General features: G+C 39.4%; 1 protein-coding gene across 1 annotated transcript in view; it reads right to left on the minus strand.

Moving 5' to 3' along the window:
* Window positions 1–18,974, minus strand: part of LOC124622434 (sorbitol dehydrogenase-like) — a 122,882-nt gene that overhangs the window by 32,010 nt on the left and 71,898 nt on the right. Inside the window, exon 5 of the mRNA XM_047148130.1 lies at window positions 2,099–2,283. Within this exon, the coding sequence (XP_047004086.1) occupies window positions 2,099–2,283 (185 nt within the window). The remainder of the gene's footprint in view (window positions 1–2,098; window positions 2,284–18,974) is intronic.

The following is an 18,974-nucleotide window of genomic DNA, read 5'->3' on the forward strand; positions in this document are numbered from 1 at the left end:
TGCTTAGAACTGGGTTTCCATATGAGCTCTTGATATTCATACAAGTGGTTCTCTTTTCTCCAAAGGTCTCTTTAATTTTCCTGTAGGCAGTATCTATCTTACCCCTAGTGAGACAAGCCTCTACATCCTTACATTTGCGCTCTAGCCATGCCTGCTTAGCCATTTTGCACTTCCTGTCGATCTCATTTTTGAGACATTTGTATTCCGTTTTGCCTGCTTCAGTTACTGCAATTTTATGTTTTCTCCTTTCATCAATTAAATTCAATATTTCTTCTGTTACCCAAGGATTTCTACTAGCCCTCGTCTTTTTACCTACTTGATCCTCTGCTGCCTTCACTACTTCATCTCTCAAAGCTACCCATTCTTCTTCTACTGTATTTCTTTCCCCCATTCCTGTCAATTGTTCCCTTATGCTGTCCCTGAAACTCTGTACAACCTCTGGTTTAGTCAGTTTATCCCATTCCCATCTCCTTAAATTCCCACCTTTTTGCAGTTTCTTCAGTTTTAATCTACAGTTCATAACCAATAGATTGTGGTCAGAGTCCACATCTGTCCCTGGAAATGTCTTACAATTTAAAACCTGGTTCCTAAATCTCTGTCTTACCATTATATAATCTATCTTAATCCTGTCAGTATCTCCAGGCTTCTTCCATGTATACAACCTTCTTTTATGGTTCTTGAACCAAGTGTTAGCTATGATTGAGTCGTGCTCTGTGCAAAATTCTGCCAGACGGCTTCCTCTGTCATTTCTTAGCCCCAATCCATATTCACCTACTATGTTTCCTTCTCTCCCTTTTCCTACTACCGAATTCCAGTCACCCATGACTATTAAATTTTCATCTCCCTTCACTATCTGAATAATTTCTTTTATTTCATCATACATTTCTTCAATTTCTTCGTCATCTGCAGAGCTAGTTGGCATATAAACTTGTACTATTGTAGTAGGCGTGGGCTTCGTGTCTATCTTGGCCCCAATAATGTGTTCACTATGCTGTTTGTAGTAGCTTACCCGCACTCCTATTTTTTTTATTTATTATTAAACCGACTCCTGCATTACCCCTATTTGATTTTGTATTTATAACCCTGTATTTGCCTGACCAAAAGTCTTGTTCCTCCTGCCACCGAACTTCACCAATTCCTACTATATCTAACTTTAACCTATCCATTTCCCTTTTTAAATTTTCTAACCTACCTGTTCGATTAAGGGATCTGACATTCCACACTCCGATCTGTAGAACGCCAGTTATCTTTCTCCTGATAACGACATCCTCCTGAGTAGTCCCCACCGGAGATCCAAATGGGGGACTATTTTACCTCCGGAATATTTTACCCAAGAGGACGCCATCATCATTTAACCATACAGTAAAGCTGCATGCCCTCGGGAATAATGCTCATATATATTTAATAAAATTATATTTTATTTGGTGCTATGTTGATATTTTCCATCAAGATCAGTTTCATATTTGTATTTGAAAACCATCTTCAGAGGGATAAGTTAATATGTCTTTCACATGGCCTGGCAACTTCATTGTATTTCTCCATGTGAGCACACATTGAGTATTGCACTTGAACTGTATTCACACTCCCACTGAATATTTACATTTTTCTTTCCGGGTGTCATCAAACTTTTGTTAATGAAGTAACCATTGGTTAACACATTTATGATGAAAACATAAGTTTGGGCCCTGGTCTGTTTGCTTTTGGGGCATCTACTTGTATTCACATGGAGTAAAAACCAGGGAAGTTTCCTGAACACATTAAAGAAAAATTAACAAATCAAATTTCTTTACATTTGGGTTGAAAATATCTGCATTGCTGCACATTAACACACTGACTATCTGTACTGCTGCATATTAACATACTGCCTGTCACAAAGCCACTGCCAGCCACAACAGAGTTTTATGCTTTATGCTGTGTGCCTGTTGGCAGCCACAGCAGAGCCTTTCACTGATGCTGTGGCTTGGCAGTGAAACATCCCAATTTTGATTATATAAAGAAACACACAGTTTACAGAGCATCTTAAAATATGGTCATTTCAGCAAACTTGCTATAAATAACAGTGTTCCTTCTGAAAAGTAAGTAAATTCTTTGGTAATACCTGTGATGATCACCTTAGATGCTCCCATTGCTTTTGCTGCAACAAGTGTGACAAGCCCAATAGGACCAGCTCCAGTTATCAGAACAACAGATCCCAGTGTTACTTCTGCCTTAAAACATGCCTGAACACCAACTGAAAGTGGCTGAATGAGGGCACCTTCCTCCATGGACATATTATCAGGCAACCTGAAGATATTTTCTAGATTAATTTCTGCATTGTGTGTGTAATGGTCTTGTATGTGTCTGTCCATATGTGAGAGGTTCTTGAAATAATGTTGTATCTGCATAATGAAAATGTTCTCCAACATAAATATACTTTTAAATACACTATATTTTCAAAAGTATCCGGACACCTATTAGTGGATGTTAATATGGAGTTCTGTACCCTTTTGGAGGCACTTTCAATGCAGTGTCTGGAATGTCTGTGGAGGAATGGAAGCCCATTCTTCCTCAAGAGCTGAAACCAAGAAGTTAATGATACTGGACACTTCAGCCTGGAATGAAGTTGATGTTCTAACTCATCCCAAAGTTGTTCTCTTGGGTTCAGGCCAGGACTCTGGGCAGATGAGTCCATTTGAGGAATGTTGTTGTCCATAGACCATTGCTTCACAGGTGGTGCTTTATGACAGGGCATATCATTAAGCTGATATAAACAGTCATAATCTCTGAACTGTTCCTGTCCTGTATGCAGTACATAATGCTGTAAAATACATTCATATCCTCCTATATTTAGTGTTTTTTTAAGCACAATAAGGAACCACACCCTAACCACAAAAAATGCACCCTTACTGTAACAACCCTTCCTCTGTATTTCACCATTGGCATGACACACAGTGGCAGATAACACTCTCCAGGCATTCACCAAACCCACATTCTTCCATCAGACTGACACAAGTACAACATGATTCATCACTTGTTTCAACATCCAATGTCCAGAGTCATTGCTCTTTACACCACTTCAAGTGTTGCATAGCGTCAACTACAGAAATGTGTGCCTTATGAGGAGCCAATTGACCATTCTTCCCATTTTAACGCCAATGCATAGTCATTGTGCTAGATGTATGCAGGTAGCAATTTTTTTAGACACACACTCTACAATGCTCAACAGTGCCTGTCCATCAGAACATGAAGCCTGTCTCACCTTGGTTTAGCTGTGGTGTCCCTTCACTTTTCCAGTTCACAATCACATCACCAACAGTCAGCTTGGGCAGTTTTAGAAAGTTTGAAATGTTCCTGATTCCTGACCGATCCATTCTGCTGTTACTGCTTCTGTGCTGGCAACACAAAACTCCCTGCCTGCTTTTTACTGGCAGGTCCACCTCTTATCACATCTAGTGATCAGTTCTATATTATTTAGGGTGTCCGGATACTTTTGACCATAGTTTAATGATAAAAATTTTGCACTTACAAATCAGTAACATGGATATACAACAACATCACTAGCTTTCATAATAACTGATAAAAGAGAAGAACGCACAGGAGAAAACAATACTATTCAAGAATGAATCATAGAAGCCACACTCAAGAGGAGATATGCAATGGTGCAGAATAACAGAGAAAACAACAAGATACAGATGAGATCTGAAGGCCTGAGAGATCAGAAGTGACAGAAAGTCCAGCTGACAAAACAGTGAAGATAAGAATGGACTGAGAACAGAACTGCATATGAGGCAAAAAAGGACAGTACCTGACTAAAAGAGAGAAACAGCAGCCAGACAAGCAAAGATACAAGATGCTACCAGATGTAAAAGAAGCAGAACATTTACAGTGTCAGTCTATAAGTTCTGTCAAATTCAGCACTTTGTTACAGTGCTGAAAATAAATATCAACCAAAGACATATATAAAAATGATTTCTAATAGAACAGAGAACTGTTTGAAGTATTTCTGTGAGTATTATAAAAATGAAGTGAACCTAAAACTACCTACTACCGAAAAATAATGTAAGTCAATTGCGGCTCTGAGTCAGATTTACAGAAAAGTGACAAAGAGGATATCTAATATTGAACTTGAAGAATAAAAGATAATACAGCATAAAAGAAATAAATGGATAAAGACAGAGATGTGGTACATGTATGGATGAAAGACATCAGTTGAAGTGACACATTTGTTACTTTCCTGTTCAGTCTCCTTTCCACATTTTTCTAATTACTGCTAAAAGAGTCTCCTGTGTGCTGAAGAGTGAAGCTTAGCACCTCTTCTACATCTACATCCATACTCTGCAAGCCACCTGACAGTGTGTAGCGGAGGGTACTTTGAGTACCTCTATCGGTTCTCCCTTCTATTCTAGTCTCGTATAGTTTGTCGAAAGAAAGATTGTTGGTATGCCTCTGTGTGGGTTCTAATCTCTCTGATTTTATCCTCATGGTCTCTTTGCGAGATATACGTAGGAGGGAGCAATATACTGCTTGACTCCTTGGTGAAGGTATGTTCTTGAAACTTCAACGAAAGATCATACTGAGCTACTGAGCATCTCTCCTGCAGAGTCTTCCAGTGGAGTTTATCTATCATCTCTGTAACGCTTTCGCAATTACTAAATGATCCTGTGATGAAGTGTGCTGCTCTCCGTTGGATCTTCTCTATCTCTTCTATCAACCCTATCTGGTACGGATCCCACACTGGTGAGAAATATTTAAGCAGTGGACGAACAAGTGTACTGTAACCTACTTCCTTTGTTTTCAGGTTGCATTTCCTTAGGATTCTTCCAATGAATCTCAGTCTAGCATCTGCTTTACCGATGATCAACTTTATATGATCATTCCATTTAAATCACTCCTAATGCCTACTCCCAGATAATTTATGGAATTAACTGCTTCCAGTTGCTGACCTGCTATATTGTAGCTAAATGATAAAGGATCTTTCTTTCTATGTATTCACAGCACATTACACTTGTCTACATTGAGATTCAATTGCCATTCCCTGCACCATGTGTCAATTTATTGCAGATCCTCCTGCATTTCAGTACAATTTTCCATTGTTACAACCTCTCGATATACTACAGCATCATCCACAAAAAGCCTCAGTGAACTTATGATGTTATCCACAAGGTCATTTATGTATATTGTGAATAGCAACAGTCCTACGACACTCCCCTGCGGCACACCTGAAATCACTCTTACTTCGGAAGACTTCTCTCCACTGAGAATGACATGCTGCGTTCTGTTATCTAGGAACTCTTCAATCCAATCACACAATTGGTCTGATAGTCCATATGCTCTTACTTTGTTCATTAAACGACTGTGGGGAACTGTATAGAATGCCTTGCAGAAGTCAAGAAACACGGCATCTACCTGGGAACCCATGTCTATGGCCCTCTTGAGTCTCATGGACGAATAGTGCGAGCTGGGTTTCACACAATCGCCTTTTTTGAAACCCATGCTGATTCCTACAGAGCAGATTTCTAGTCTCCAGAAAAGTCATTATACTCGAACATAACACATGTTCCAAAATTCTACAACTGATTGACGTTAGAGATAGACCTATGCTCTTTTCCCATTCTTTGGAATGCTACACTCTTCTAGAGACCTATGGTACACCGCCGCAAGAAGGGGGGCAAGTTCCATCACGTACTCTGTGTAAAATCGAACTGGTATCCCATCAGGTCCAGCAGCCTTTCCTCTTTTAAGCGATTTTAATTGTTTTTGTATCCCTCTGTCATCTATTTTGATATCTACCATTTTGTCATCTGTGTGACAATCTAGAGAAGGAACTACAGTGCAGTCTTCCTCTGTGAAATAGCTTTGGAAAAAGACATTTAGTATTTCGGCCTTTAGTCTGTCATCCTCTGTTTCAGTGCCATTTTGGTCACAGAGTGTCTGGACATTTTGTTTTGATCCACCTGCTGCTTTGACATAAGACCAAAATTTCTTAGGATTTTATGCCAAGTCAGTACATAGAACTTTACTTTCGAATTCACTGAACGCCTCTCACATAGCCCTCCTCACACTACATTTCGCTTCGTGTAATTTTTGTTTGTCTGCAAGGCTTTGGCTATGTTTATGTTTGCTGTGAAGTTCCATTTGCTTAAGCAGCAGTTTTCTAACTCAGTTGTTGTGCCATGGTGGCTCTTTTCCATCTCTTATGATCTTACTTGGCACATACTCATCTAATGCATATTGTACGATGGTATTGAGTTAAAATCATTTTGTCTGTAAATGAAAATAAGTTTGCATGAAAGCCTTACATACACTGAGGTGTCAAAAGTCATGGTATACCTCCTAATATCATGTTTGACCTCGGTTTGATTGACGTAATGCAGCAACGTTACATGGTAGGGATTCAGCAGCTCATTTTAAGTCCCCTGCAGAAATATTGAGCCATGCTGCTGCTATAGTCATCCATAATTGCAAATGTGTTTCCGGTGCAGGATTTTGTGCATTAATTGACCTCTCGGTTATGTCCCATAAATGTTCAATGAAATTCATGTTGAGCAATCTGGGTGGCCAAATCATTCACTTGAATTTCCCAGAATGTTCTTCAAACCAATTCTGAAGAACTGTGGCGTAGTGACATGGCTCACTGCTATCCATAAAAATTCCATTGTAATTAGAGAACATGAAGTCTATGAATAGCTGAAAATGTCAATAATCAGTTCACTTCCATGAAAACCCAACCAACACCATTGTGGAGCTACTACCAGCTTGTACAGTGTCTTGTTGACAATTTGGATCCATGGCTCTAGGGGCGTGCACCATACTCGAACCCTACCATCAGTTCTTCTCAGCTGAAATTGGGACTCATCTGACCAGGTCATAATTTTCCAGTGTTCTGGGGTCCAATTGATATGGTCACGAGCCCAGGAACGGCACTGCAGGTGACATTGTGCTGTTAGCAAAGGCACTCATGTTGGTTGTCTGCTGCCATAGCCCATTAACACCCAATTTCACTTCACTGTCCTAATTGATACATTTGTTGTTATGTCCCACATTCATTTCTGCAGTTATTTCATGCAGTGTTGACAACTCTACACAAACACCGCTGTTCTCAGTTGGTAAGTGAAGGCTGTTGGCCACTGTGTCATCTGTAGTGAGAGGTAATGCCTGACATTTGGTATTCTGAGCACTCTTGAAACTGTGGATCTTTGAATACTGAATTCCCTGATGATTTCTGAAATGGAATGTCCCATGCATCTAGCTCTGTCTAATATTCTGCATTCAAGGTCTATTAATTCACAATGTGCTGGCATAATTATGTTGAAAACCTTTTCAAATGAATCACCTGAGTACAGGTGACAGCTCCACCAATCAATTGCCCTTTTATACCTTGTGTATATAATACTGCCACCATCTGTGTATGTGAATATCACTATCACATGACTTTTGTCACCTCCATGTAAATTCCTCAATTTTTATTTATGTAATTAGACCTAAGTGTACTTTTTTTCCAAATTAACAGAAAATGACTGGTATCATTATGGAATCAGAAAGTTGTGCAAAAAACAGTAATGTTTGTTGAACTGTGCGGTGTGAATGTATATATATATATATTTTTTTTTTTTGTAGAAATCTCCTGGACTGCACATTTTCAAAGATAATCATAGCTTCTAAATCTTAGCAAACAAGTCCACTGTAATGCAGTAGCACATTTGGAAAATGTAAGCCATGCCTCTGGAAACTCATTACACACACAGTAAAATATGTACAGATACAGAAGGGGAAGCAATAAATATTACACATGAAGACCTACCATTACAAAAGAGTTTGTAACATTATCAACAAGCATTTTGTGTCCCCAGCTGGCATCATACTGCCAGACATAGATCTAAATAGCAAAACAATACACTAATGTGCAACAGATGAAGGCTTTGAATGGGAGGAAATAAAAGAGCAAGATATAAATAAAAATGGTACATTCTAGTGGTTGAGATTATCTTTTCAGCACATTATTAAACATGTGGTCATCACACTAATTACAATCCCATGAGTTGTGGCATCAAAGATTGCACATTTTTAGGACACTGAAAAGGAGTGCAATAAGACCAGTACATAAAAAATAATATAAGAGGAAGCATTGAATTACAGACATTTTTCATTGATTTACACTTTTTTTAAACTCCTCCTTAGAGTGCTAATAGCTTAGTGCTGTCTTCCCAAATAACCATCTTCTAGCAGTGACCTAATTTGTATTTCAAAAAGATCACAATGTTGTGACGGCTCTTGTGGAAGTTTGGCTTGATGTTTGTAACTATCTAGAATAAGAGAAAAATACCTGCACATACTTTTAGATCTCGCAAGTGACTGATATTTCAGTAACCAGGACTCAAAAGTCAATACCACAGAATCACAGTTACTGAAGTTCAATGCAGGCAGCTGATGTTATAAATGTATAAATAATATTTCTGAGATTTTTTGCACAAAAAATGAAAACTGTAGAATCATTGGCCAGCACTGGAAGAAAATATTCAAAGTAAAAACTATCAACTATGTATATTTTGTATGTGGAAATTTTTGTTAGTGAACATATAACAGTTCAAAGATACTTTTTCTTGAACACTTCACCATAATAAGTTCAGTAATGATCCAAGTTAGTTAAGCATAAAGTTATTGGAGTATGTCAGACTCCAAATGCAGATGTAATATGCTTTATGGATAGATGCCCTGATGACTGGCCCTAATGACCTTACTATATTTGGTAACTTTAACATACATGCAATTTCTAATAGTACAGTACACTTGAAGCTCGCTGATGTATTAAGCTTGTACAATTTTGCCAATATAATTAGCTCTAACACTAGAGTAATAGACACATGGTCCACTAGAATAGATTGTGATGTAATCAGCAGAAATATTATAGATAAGGTAAATTACAGTGGTCTAGATATTCATTGCTCTGAGCACCTTTGTCAAGTAATAGACATGCAAATTCAGCTGTGCCAAAAATAAAAAAGGTTGTTCTTCAGAAACCAACTCTCAATAAATCAAATATTAATGCCTTTAAATATAAACTAGAAAAGGAGAAATGGGATTCTATACATGAGGTAAAGGACTCTGTTGACAAATGGAGTGAATTCTATTGAATACTATGGAAACATTATGACAATAGTCATAAGGTAGCTAAACATTGTCAAAATGAAAGTAATCCTAGGCTCAAGTGCCCACCAAGTCTGATTGGGCTCAGGCAGAGTATACATGATCAAACCTGCTTTATAAAGCTACAACTCTACAAATTTTAACGGAAATTACTAACCTTAGGAAGCAGATTAACAGCAAAACAATAGAGCACTGTTATAACATAAGTAAAGCATTCTGGGAGTTAACTGGCAAATTCTGTAAAGGTTCCAAGATGATGAACATGGAACCATTCAGCATAAAACATGATGGTAACATTGTGAAAAACGCAATTACTATAAGTAGTATTTTTTTATAAATATTTCACTGCTCCTATTGACCAACCAACTGCTATTATAGATGCACAAGTTGAGACCCTTTGCCACCCCACTCAATGTACCATGTTTGGAGTTATAGAGGTGAATGAGCAGGAAGTTCACAAGTTAATATCCATTCTTAAGAAAAAGTTTTCATCTGGATGGGGTGGGACATCCAGTGCAATTACTACAATGTTCTTAAAAGTAATCTCATAACCTCTTACCTATGTGACTAATTGCAGCTTTAGAGAAAACATGTATCCAGTATTAAATTTTCACTCTGCAGTGGAGTGTGTGCTGATATGAAACTTCCTGGCAGATTAAAACTGTGTGCCGGACCGAGACTTGAACTCAGGACCTTTGCCTTTCGCAGGCAAGTGTTCTACCATCTGAGCTACCCAAGTACAACTCATGACCCGTCCTCACAGCTTCAATTCTGCCAGTACCTCATCTCCTACTCTCCAAACTTCACAGAAGCTATTCTGCGAACCTTGCAGAACTAGCTCTCCTGGAAGAAAGGATATAGCAGAGATGTGGCTTAGCCACAGCCTGGGGGATGTTTCCAGAATGAGATTTTCATTCTGTAGTGGAGTGTGCGCTGTTATGAAACTTCCTGGCAGATTAAAACTTGTGCCCGACCAAGACTCGAACTCATGGGCAAGTGCTCTACCATCTGAGCTACCCAAGCATGACTCGCGACCTGTCCTCGCAGTTTCACTTGCCTGCGAAAGGCAAAGGTCCCGAGTTCGAGTCTTACTCCAGCACACAGTTTTAATCTGCCAGGAAGTTTCATGCATCCAGTAGTTCTAAAAATGAGTCTTAGAAAACCAGTGTATAGAAAGGGAAGTAAGGAAGGTATCTGACTATAGACAATATCACTAATTCCTATCTTTACAAGATACTCAAAAGTGTTGTCTTGTCCCAGCTTATGCCTTTTCCACAAAAGACAAACTGTTTATAGATTCTCAGCATAGCCTTACAAATGGGCTAAGCATGACTGCAGCAGCTACACGGTTCTTCCACGAAGTGTACTGTCTGTTAGACCAGAGGATGCAAACTGCAAGTCTGTTTTTGGACTTGACAAAAGCTTTCGATATAGTAAACCATAGCTTACTTCTTAAAAAACTGAAGCCATGTCATGGAGTGGATCCGTCCACACATCTTATAACAACATATATGTTGAATCATAAGCTATGCACTGAACTGACAAACAAATTAGATGATAAAATTTTAAATCTTCACTCTATCAGTTGATGCTAGGCAGTGGGGCTAGGTGTACTCAGAGCTCAATTCCTTATTCTCTTTCTCATCCTCTTCCTCACGTATCATAACAACATTGTACAAACTATTAACTCCCATGTTATAAACTATGCTAATGATACCTCAGACTTATTCTATGGCAGAGAACATAAGGAATTAGAATATTTTGCTTCTAGTGGTTTAAAAGAATTAATGAAATACTTCAATGATCAGGAACTCAAGATGTATGCTACGAAATCTCAATTACTGCCAGTTAAAAGAGGCAGTTCACACCACACCAATCTAAATAATGCACGCAACATCAAGGCAACACAAATGGGAAGTTGTAAATTTCTAGGTGTATATATTGACAAAATCTGTGCTGGACAAATCACGTTAATTTTGTACGTGGAAAAGTTTGTCGTGGCTTGTATCTCCTTATCCAACTCACCAAGATAGTTCCTAGTCTAAGACCAAAAATAGTTTACTTTGGAATAATTTGCCTCTTTCTTAACTATTGGACTGAATTAGGAGTCTGCCCAGCTGATGTCCACTTAAAAAAAATTAAGCAATGGAAAGTTATAGTTGGAATACCAACAACATTATGAAAAGGTGACACACTGAGTTGCAGACAGGCACAATGAAAAGACTGTTACACATTTGAGCTTTTGGCCAAAGCCTTCTTCAGAAAAGAGAACATATACATATTCACACAACTTAGCACACCCCACCCACACGACTGCTATTTCCAGCTGCTCTGGCCAGAATGAAATGGTGTCCCATTGAATGTGAGCAATAATCTGGAATGGGGCTGGGAAGGGGGGTATGGGTATGGGAAGAGGAGTCAGTGTAGCCTAGTGGAGCATGCAGGGACTAGATGGGAGCTGGACAAGACTGCCAGGAACAGCATTGGTATGCTGTATGGGAGAAATGGAGAGTGGCAAAGGTGAGGTGCAGAGAAGGGGGTAAGCTTGGTGGGTGTGTTGACAGGCAGTGGAGCATAATGAGAATGAGGGTATGTAAACTGGGAGAAGCGACAGGACAGAGGGGGCAGGAACTGTTGCGTAGAGCACATCTTGACAATAGGTTACCATACCGTAACTTCCCTGTTTCTGCCCCTTCCCTCTACAGCATCACAACACTGTGCATGGTAGCCTTGTCCAGCTACCACCTAGTCCCTGCATCCCCTCCCCCCCTCACTCTCTCACCAGGCAGTACTGACTCTTCTTCCCCCACCCACCTCCTGCTATCCATCCCCCTTCCCCATCCCAGTCTGGATTGATGTTGGCATTCTATGCAACACCATTGCGTTCTGACCAGAGCAGCCAGAGATACCAGTCACGTGTACTTGCTTGTGTAAATGTGTGTGTGTTCTCTTTTCTAAAGAAGCCTTTGTCCAAAAGCTCAATGTGTAACAGTTTTTTCATTGTGCCTTTTTGCAACTCAGTTTTTCATCCTTATTGTGAGTAGCAATTTATCCTATTCGTTAAAAAAATATTGCTGTCTCAGAAACCAGCAGTAGGACTTATACATGAGATAGGTCACAGATAGTCATGCTGTGAAGTATTTGTGCAGCACAAATACTGAACAATATATTCTTTATACTTACAGGGTGACAATTATTGAAATATATGAAATAAAACTCCTGAACGGTTTGCATTAGGACATTCAAACTGCATGGTTGGCTGTGGGGCATGATGGGAACTGTATGGTTTGGTTTAGCAACAAAACCCACTTTCATTTGGATGGGTTTGTCAATAAGCAAAATTGACACATTTGGGTGACTGAGAATCCACATTTCACAACTGAGAAGTCTCTTCACTCTCAACAGGTGACTGTGTGGTGTGCAATGTCCACTCACGGAATAAAAGGTGTGATATTCCTTGATGGCACAGTGACTACTGAATGGTACATGATGGTTTTGGAAGATGACTTCATCCCCATTATCCAAAGTGACCTAGATTTCGACAAGATGTGGTTCATGCAAGATGGAGCTCAACCCCATTGAAGCAGGAAAGTGATGTCCTGCAGGAACTCTTTGGCGTGGCATTCTCCATATCTGAACACATGTGACTCCTTCTTGGGGGGCTATATTGAAGACAAGGTGTACAGCAATAACCCCAAAACCATTGCTGACATGAAAACAGCCATTCAGGAGGTCATCGAACAGCATCAATGTTCTAACATTTCAGCAGATCAACCAGAATTTCACTAATCATCTGCACCACATCATCGCCAATGATGGCAGGCATATCAAACAAGTCATAACATAAATCTGAATGTCTGTAGTGACATTTACATGTTGAATAAAGTGTGTGCACGCCTTAGTTTATAACTTGTTTACTTTTTTTCATATAGTTCAATAATTGTGGCCATTTATATTTTTTATGCATCAATCAACTGAAGTTTTCAAGTGCAGTGATGTGCAAGATTACAACACCAGAACTAAATACAACTATTTTTGGAAAAGAACAAAATTAAAACTGACATAGGAGCCCATACATCAGTGGTTTGATTTGGCTTAACAAGCTATCAAACTATTTAAGTACGTGTAAGAGGATTGATTTTAACAATAAATTTAAATCTTTACTATTAGAAAAATCTTCAGGAAGAAATTTCTTCATAAAGATTTCACAGTTGCTGCTCCAGCCACGTATAAATTTTAAGTTAATTGAAAAATGTTTACATTTGTTAAACAAATTCTAAGACACTGTTTGTGGTATGAACCAGTAGCATATCAGCCATAATGAAATAAATGTGTAAAATTCATCATCATCATCATCATCATTTAAGACTGATTATGCCTTTCAGCATTCAGTCTGGAGCATAGCCCCCTTATAAAATTCCTCCACAATCTCCTATTCGGTGCTAACATTGGTGCCTCTTCTGATGTTAAACCTATTACTTCAAAATCATTCTTAACCGAATCCAGGTACCTTCTCCTTGGTCTGCCCCGACTCCTCCTGCCCTCTACTGCTGAACCCATGAGTCTCTTGGGTAACCTTGCTTCTCCCATGCATGTAACATGACCCCACCATCTAAGCCTGTTCGCCCTGACTGCTACATCTATAGAGTTCATTCCCAGTTTTTCTTTGATTTCCTCATTGTGGACACCCTCCTGCCACTGTTCCCATCTACTAGTACCTGCAATCATCCTAGCTACTTTCATATCCTTAACCTCAACCTTGTTGCTAAGGTAACCTGAATCCACCCAGCTTTCGCTCCCATACAACAAAGTTGGTCGAAAGATTGAACGGTGCACAGATAACTTAGTCTTGGTACTGACTTCCTTCTTGCAGAAGAGGGTAGATCATAGCTGAGTGCTCACTGCATTAGCTTTGCTACACCTCACTTCCAGTTCTTTCACTATGTTGCCATCCTGTGAGAACATGCATCCTAAGTACTTGAAACCATCCACCTGTTCCAACTTTGTTCCTCCTATTTGGCACTCAATCCGTTTATATTTCTTTCCCACTGACATTACTTTTGTTTTGGAGATGCTAATCTTCATACCATAGTCCTTACATTTCTGATCTAGCTCTGAAATATTACTTTGCAAACTTTCAATCGAATCTGCCATCACAACTAAGTCATCCGCATATGCAAGACTGCTTATTTTGTGTTCACATATCTTAATCTCACCCAGCCAGTCTATTGTTTTCAGCATATGATCCATAAATAATATGAACAACAGTGGAGACAGGTTGCAGCCTTGTCTTACCACTGAAACTACTCTGAACCAAGAACTCAATTTACCATCAACTCTTAAATGCTGCCTGACTATCCATGTAAAGGCCTTTAATTGCTTGCAAAAGTTTGCCTCCTATTCCATAATCTCGTAGAACAGACGATAACTTTCTCCTAGGAAACCGGTCATATGCCTTTTCTAGATCTATAAAGCATAGATACAATTCCCTGTTCCACTCATAACACTTCTCCATTATTTGCCGTAAGCTAAAGATCTGGTCCTGACAACCTCTAAGAGGCCTAAACCCACACTGATTATCATCCAATTGGTCCTCAACTAATACTCGCACTTTCCTTTCAACAATACCTGAGAAGATTTTACGCACAACGCTGATTAAAGAGATACCTCTGTAGTTGTTACAATCTTTTCTGTTTCCATGTTTAAAGATTGGTGTGATTACTGCTTTTGTCCAGTCTGATGGAACCTGTCCCGACTCCCAGGCCATTTCAATTATCCTGTGTAGCCATTTAAGACCTGACATTCCACTGTATTTGATTAGTTCTGACTTAGTTTCATCCACCCCAGCTGCTTTATTGCACTGCAATCTATTGACCATTTTCTCCACTTCCTCAAATGTGATCCTATTTCCATCATCATTCCTATCCCATTCTACCTCGAAAGCTGAAACATTACTGATCGTATTTTCACCTACATTGAGGAACTCTTCAAAATATTCCCTCCATCTGCCCAAGGCATCCACAGGATTCACCAGCAGTTTTCCTGACCTGTCCAAAATACTTGTCATTTCCTTCTTACCTCCCTTTCGAAGACATCTAATTACACTCCAGAATGGTTTTCCAGCAGCTTGACCCATAGTCTCCAACCTGTTTCCAAAGTCTTCCCAAGATTTCTTCTTGGATGCTGCAATTATCTGTTTGGCTTTGTTCCTTTCTTCAACATAACTTTCTCTGTCTACCTGAGTTCTAGTATGTAGCCATTTTTGATACGCCTTCTTTTTCCTTTTACAGGCTGCCTTAACTGTGTCATTCCACCAAGCTGTTTGCTTCATCCTACTTTTACACACTACTGTTCCAAGACATTCTTTAGCCACTTCTAGTACTGTGTCCCTGTACCTTGTCCATTCCTTTTCCAATCACTGTAATTGACTACATTCAACTAACTGGTACCTTTCTGAGATCGCTGTTATGTACTTGTGCCTGATTTCCTTATCCTGAAGTTTCTCCACTCTTATCCTCCTACATATGGACCTGACCTCCTGCACTTTCGGCCTCACAATCCCAATTTCACTGCAGATTAAATAATGATCAGTGTCATCAAAGAATCCCCTGAATACACATGTGTTCCTCACAGCCTTCCTGAATTCCTGATCTGTTATTATATAGTCAATGACAGATCTGGTTTCCCTGCTTTCCCAAGTATACCGGTGAGTATTCTTATGTTTAAAAAAGGATTTTGTGATTACTAAGCCCATACTGGCACAGAAATCCAAGAGTTGTTTCCCGTTCCTGTTGGCCTCCATATCCTCTCCAAATTTACCCATAACCTTTTCATACCCTTCTGTTTGATTTCCAATCCTGGCGTTAAAATCACCCATGAGCAGAACACTGTCCTTGTCCATTACTCTAACAACTACATCACTGAGTGCCTCATAAAAACTATCCATCTTATCTTGATCTGTCCCTTCACAATGCGAATATACTGACAATCCTAATTTTCTTGCTAGACACTGTCAAGTCTATCCACATCAGTCGTTCATTTACATTCCTTATTGCAACTACGCTGGGTTCCATTTCTTTCCTGATGTAAAGCCCTACACCCCATTGTGCTATTCCTGCTTTGACTCCTGACAGGTAGACCTTGTATTCTCCCACTTCCTCTTCTTTCTCACCCCTTACCCGAATGTCACTAACAGCTAAAACGTCCAGCCCCATCTTACTTGCAGCCTCTGCCAGCTCTACCTTCTTCCCAGAGTAGCCCCCATTGATATTAATAGCTCCCCATCTCATTACCATTTGTTTGCCAAGTCGTATCTTAGGAGTCCCTGGTTTGTCAGTTAGAGGTGGGACTCCGTCACCTCCAAAGGTCCGAGGCATTTTGCTCTGATTGTTGCCAGCATCACATTTAAAGTACCAGGGAAGCAGGTTGCTAGCCTTACTTGCCCTGAGCCCCATTGGGTATTACCCCTAACGGTTGAGGGACTAACTGGTGGATTTGGTAGTCTTTGCCGTATGTGCACAAAGGTGACCACGACTCAGAATATGTCCGAGATGCCCTGCCTTATTCCAAAGTAACTGGTATTCCGACTGTCGGGACCACTTACTTGGCCACTCATACATTGCCCGTGGTTCATGAACTAGGACATGACTACAGGAACCCACACCATGAACCACATGTGTAACATTTTGTAAATATAATTTTTGTCATATTATTATCTCCGACATCTGCAAAGGCCATCATTGGGCTGCTGGTATGAAACGGAATGTCAAGAACTATGTAAATAAATGTAGGAAAATAAACAGTGCACTGTATTACCCAGCTGTCCAAAACTGTATCAAACAAAAACACTGAAAACAGTGTGCTGTGGAAAACTTTTCCATTTGTAAATTGTGGAATAGGCCTGTGGGATTATGTCATTGGTGTGCTGTGAAAGACAGCTGTTACACAGCTTGCAAGTGATTACAAACTTGTTCAATAATGAAGTTAAAAATCTGCTGTGTTGTTAGACTGCATCATATTTGTTCTGAATGATCAACATTTTGATCTCTCTGCTGTGATCTTCTTCAGTAATCCTTAATTCGAAATATTAGCTTATTTTCAAATATAGAAATGTTTTCCAAACTATCTAATTCCTTAAAACTGTTGTGCTGTAGTAAATTGCCCTGGTGATTGAATGTTGCTCCACCTTCTCTTTCTATCTAAGGCTGGCACTAACACATTGGCCAGCAATATGAGAGCAGCATGTAATCAGCATACATCAATTTTGTAAAACCAGAACCATCACTTTTCCTTCAGGTAGCTTCTCAGTTATGATCACAACTCATTCCTATTCTAGTCTTCCCATAAAACTACATTCTTTAGCAGTAGCTTGGGTTCAATATGGTGCTCCAAGCAATAGGCCCTACTAAAGCAGGGTACTTATTATGCAACAGAGTACCAAACAGTTTAGAAAATATAAAAGCACTACCAGTTTTCAAAACAAAATGAAGAGATTCCTTAAAAACAGCATTTTTGTACAGTGTTAAGAGATATTTTGAGGCTAATCCAGAAAAATTAGAAAGAATTTGCAGTACTACAGTAATATCCTGAGAACTGTGCTACATACGAGGTGCGACAATAAAGTAATGAGACTGATGTAAAAAAAAATGTTGCTTATCGTTTCAGTCAAGTTTAGTGTGGTCTCCTTTAAAAATAGTTCCTTTCTGATTGCACACACTTTTTCCAGCGCTTCTGCCATTGACGGTAACATTTCTGGAACTCATCTTCTGTAATATCCTCCAAGACCCTCATCACAGGTTTTTGGACATCTTGTGTTGTTTGAAAATGGTGTCCCTTGACCACCATTTTGACTCTTGGAAATAGAAAAAAGTCGCACAGAGCGATATCCGGTGGATGAGGTGGCTGTGATAGTACTGAAATTTGTTTTGAGGTTAAAAATTGCTGTACTGACAGAGCAGTATGGGATGGCGCATTATCATGATGCAGAATCCAATTGTCAGCATTATTGGCATGGACACAAAGAACTCTTTTATGAAGTCTTTCTAAAATTTCTTTGTAGTAATATTGGTTAAGTGTTTGTCCAGGAGGCACCCACTCTTTATATGAACAATTCCTGTGGAATCAAAGAAGCACACAAGCATGCAGTTCACTTTTGATTTTGACATGCGAGCTTTTTTGGTCTGGGTGATCCCTTTGAGCACCATTGCGAACTTTGGCATTTTATCTCTGGATCGTACTGAAAAAACCAACTTTCATCACTAGTGATAACACAGCTCAACAATTCTGGATTGATTTCCATTTGATTTAACAGATCGGCTGCCACATTTTTCAATGTTTCTCACTGTTGTGGTGTGAGATTTTAGGGGACCAATTTTGCACAAATCTTTCTCATACCAAGATCTTCAGTTATTATTAGATGAACCATTTCTCGATTGATATTCAGTTCTTCTACAATCATTTTCATGGATAATCTTTGATCAGATTGTATGAGTTCATGCACCCTGGCCAAGTTGACATCCATTCATTAGGTTGATGGTCATCCACTGCGGTCTTCATCTTCAACATTCATTCTGCCTACACTAAACATCTTATGCCATTGAGAAACTTGAGCTCTTGACATAACCTCCTCTCCAAAAGCCTTCTGAAGCTTACCATAAGTTGTCACCACGTTTTCACCCAATTTAATGCAAAATGAAATGGCATACCATTGCGCAATATTATGCAGTTCCATTTCCGTGATGAGGACACAAACACGTGTTAACTTATCACAGCACAACTCACGACTGAGTAATTGGATTGACGTGCCGCTTGGACTAGAAGCAGCTTATAGACCAAGGTCAAAGATATTGTGC

The sequence above is a fragment of the Schistocerca americana genome, chromosome 7, assembly GCF_021461395.2.
Source record: "Schistocerca americana isolate TAMUIC-IGC-003095 chromosome 7, iqSchAmer2.1, whole genome shotgun sequence".
NCBI classification, from domain to species: domain Eukaryota; kingdom Metazoa; phylum Arthropoda; class Insecta; order Orthoptera; family Acrididae; genus Schistocerca; species Schistocerca americana.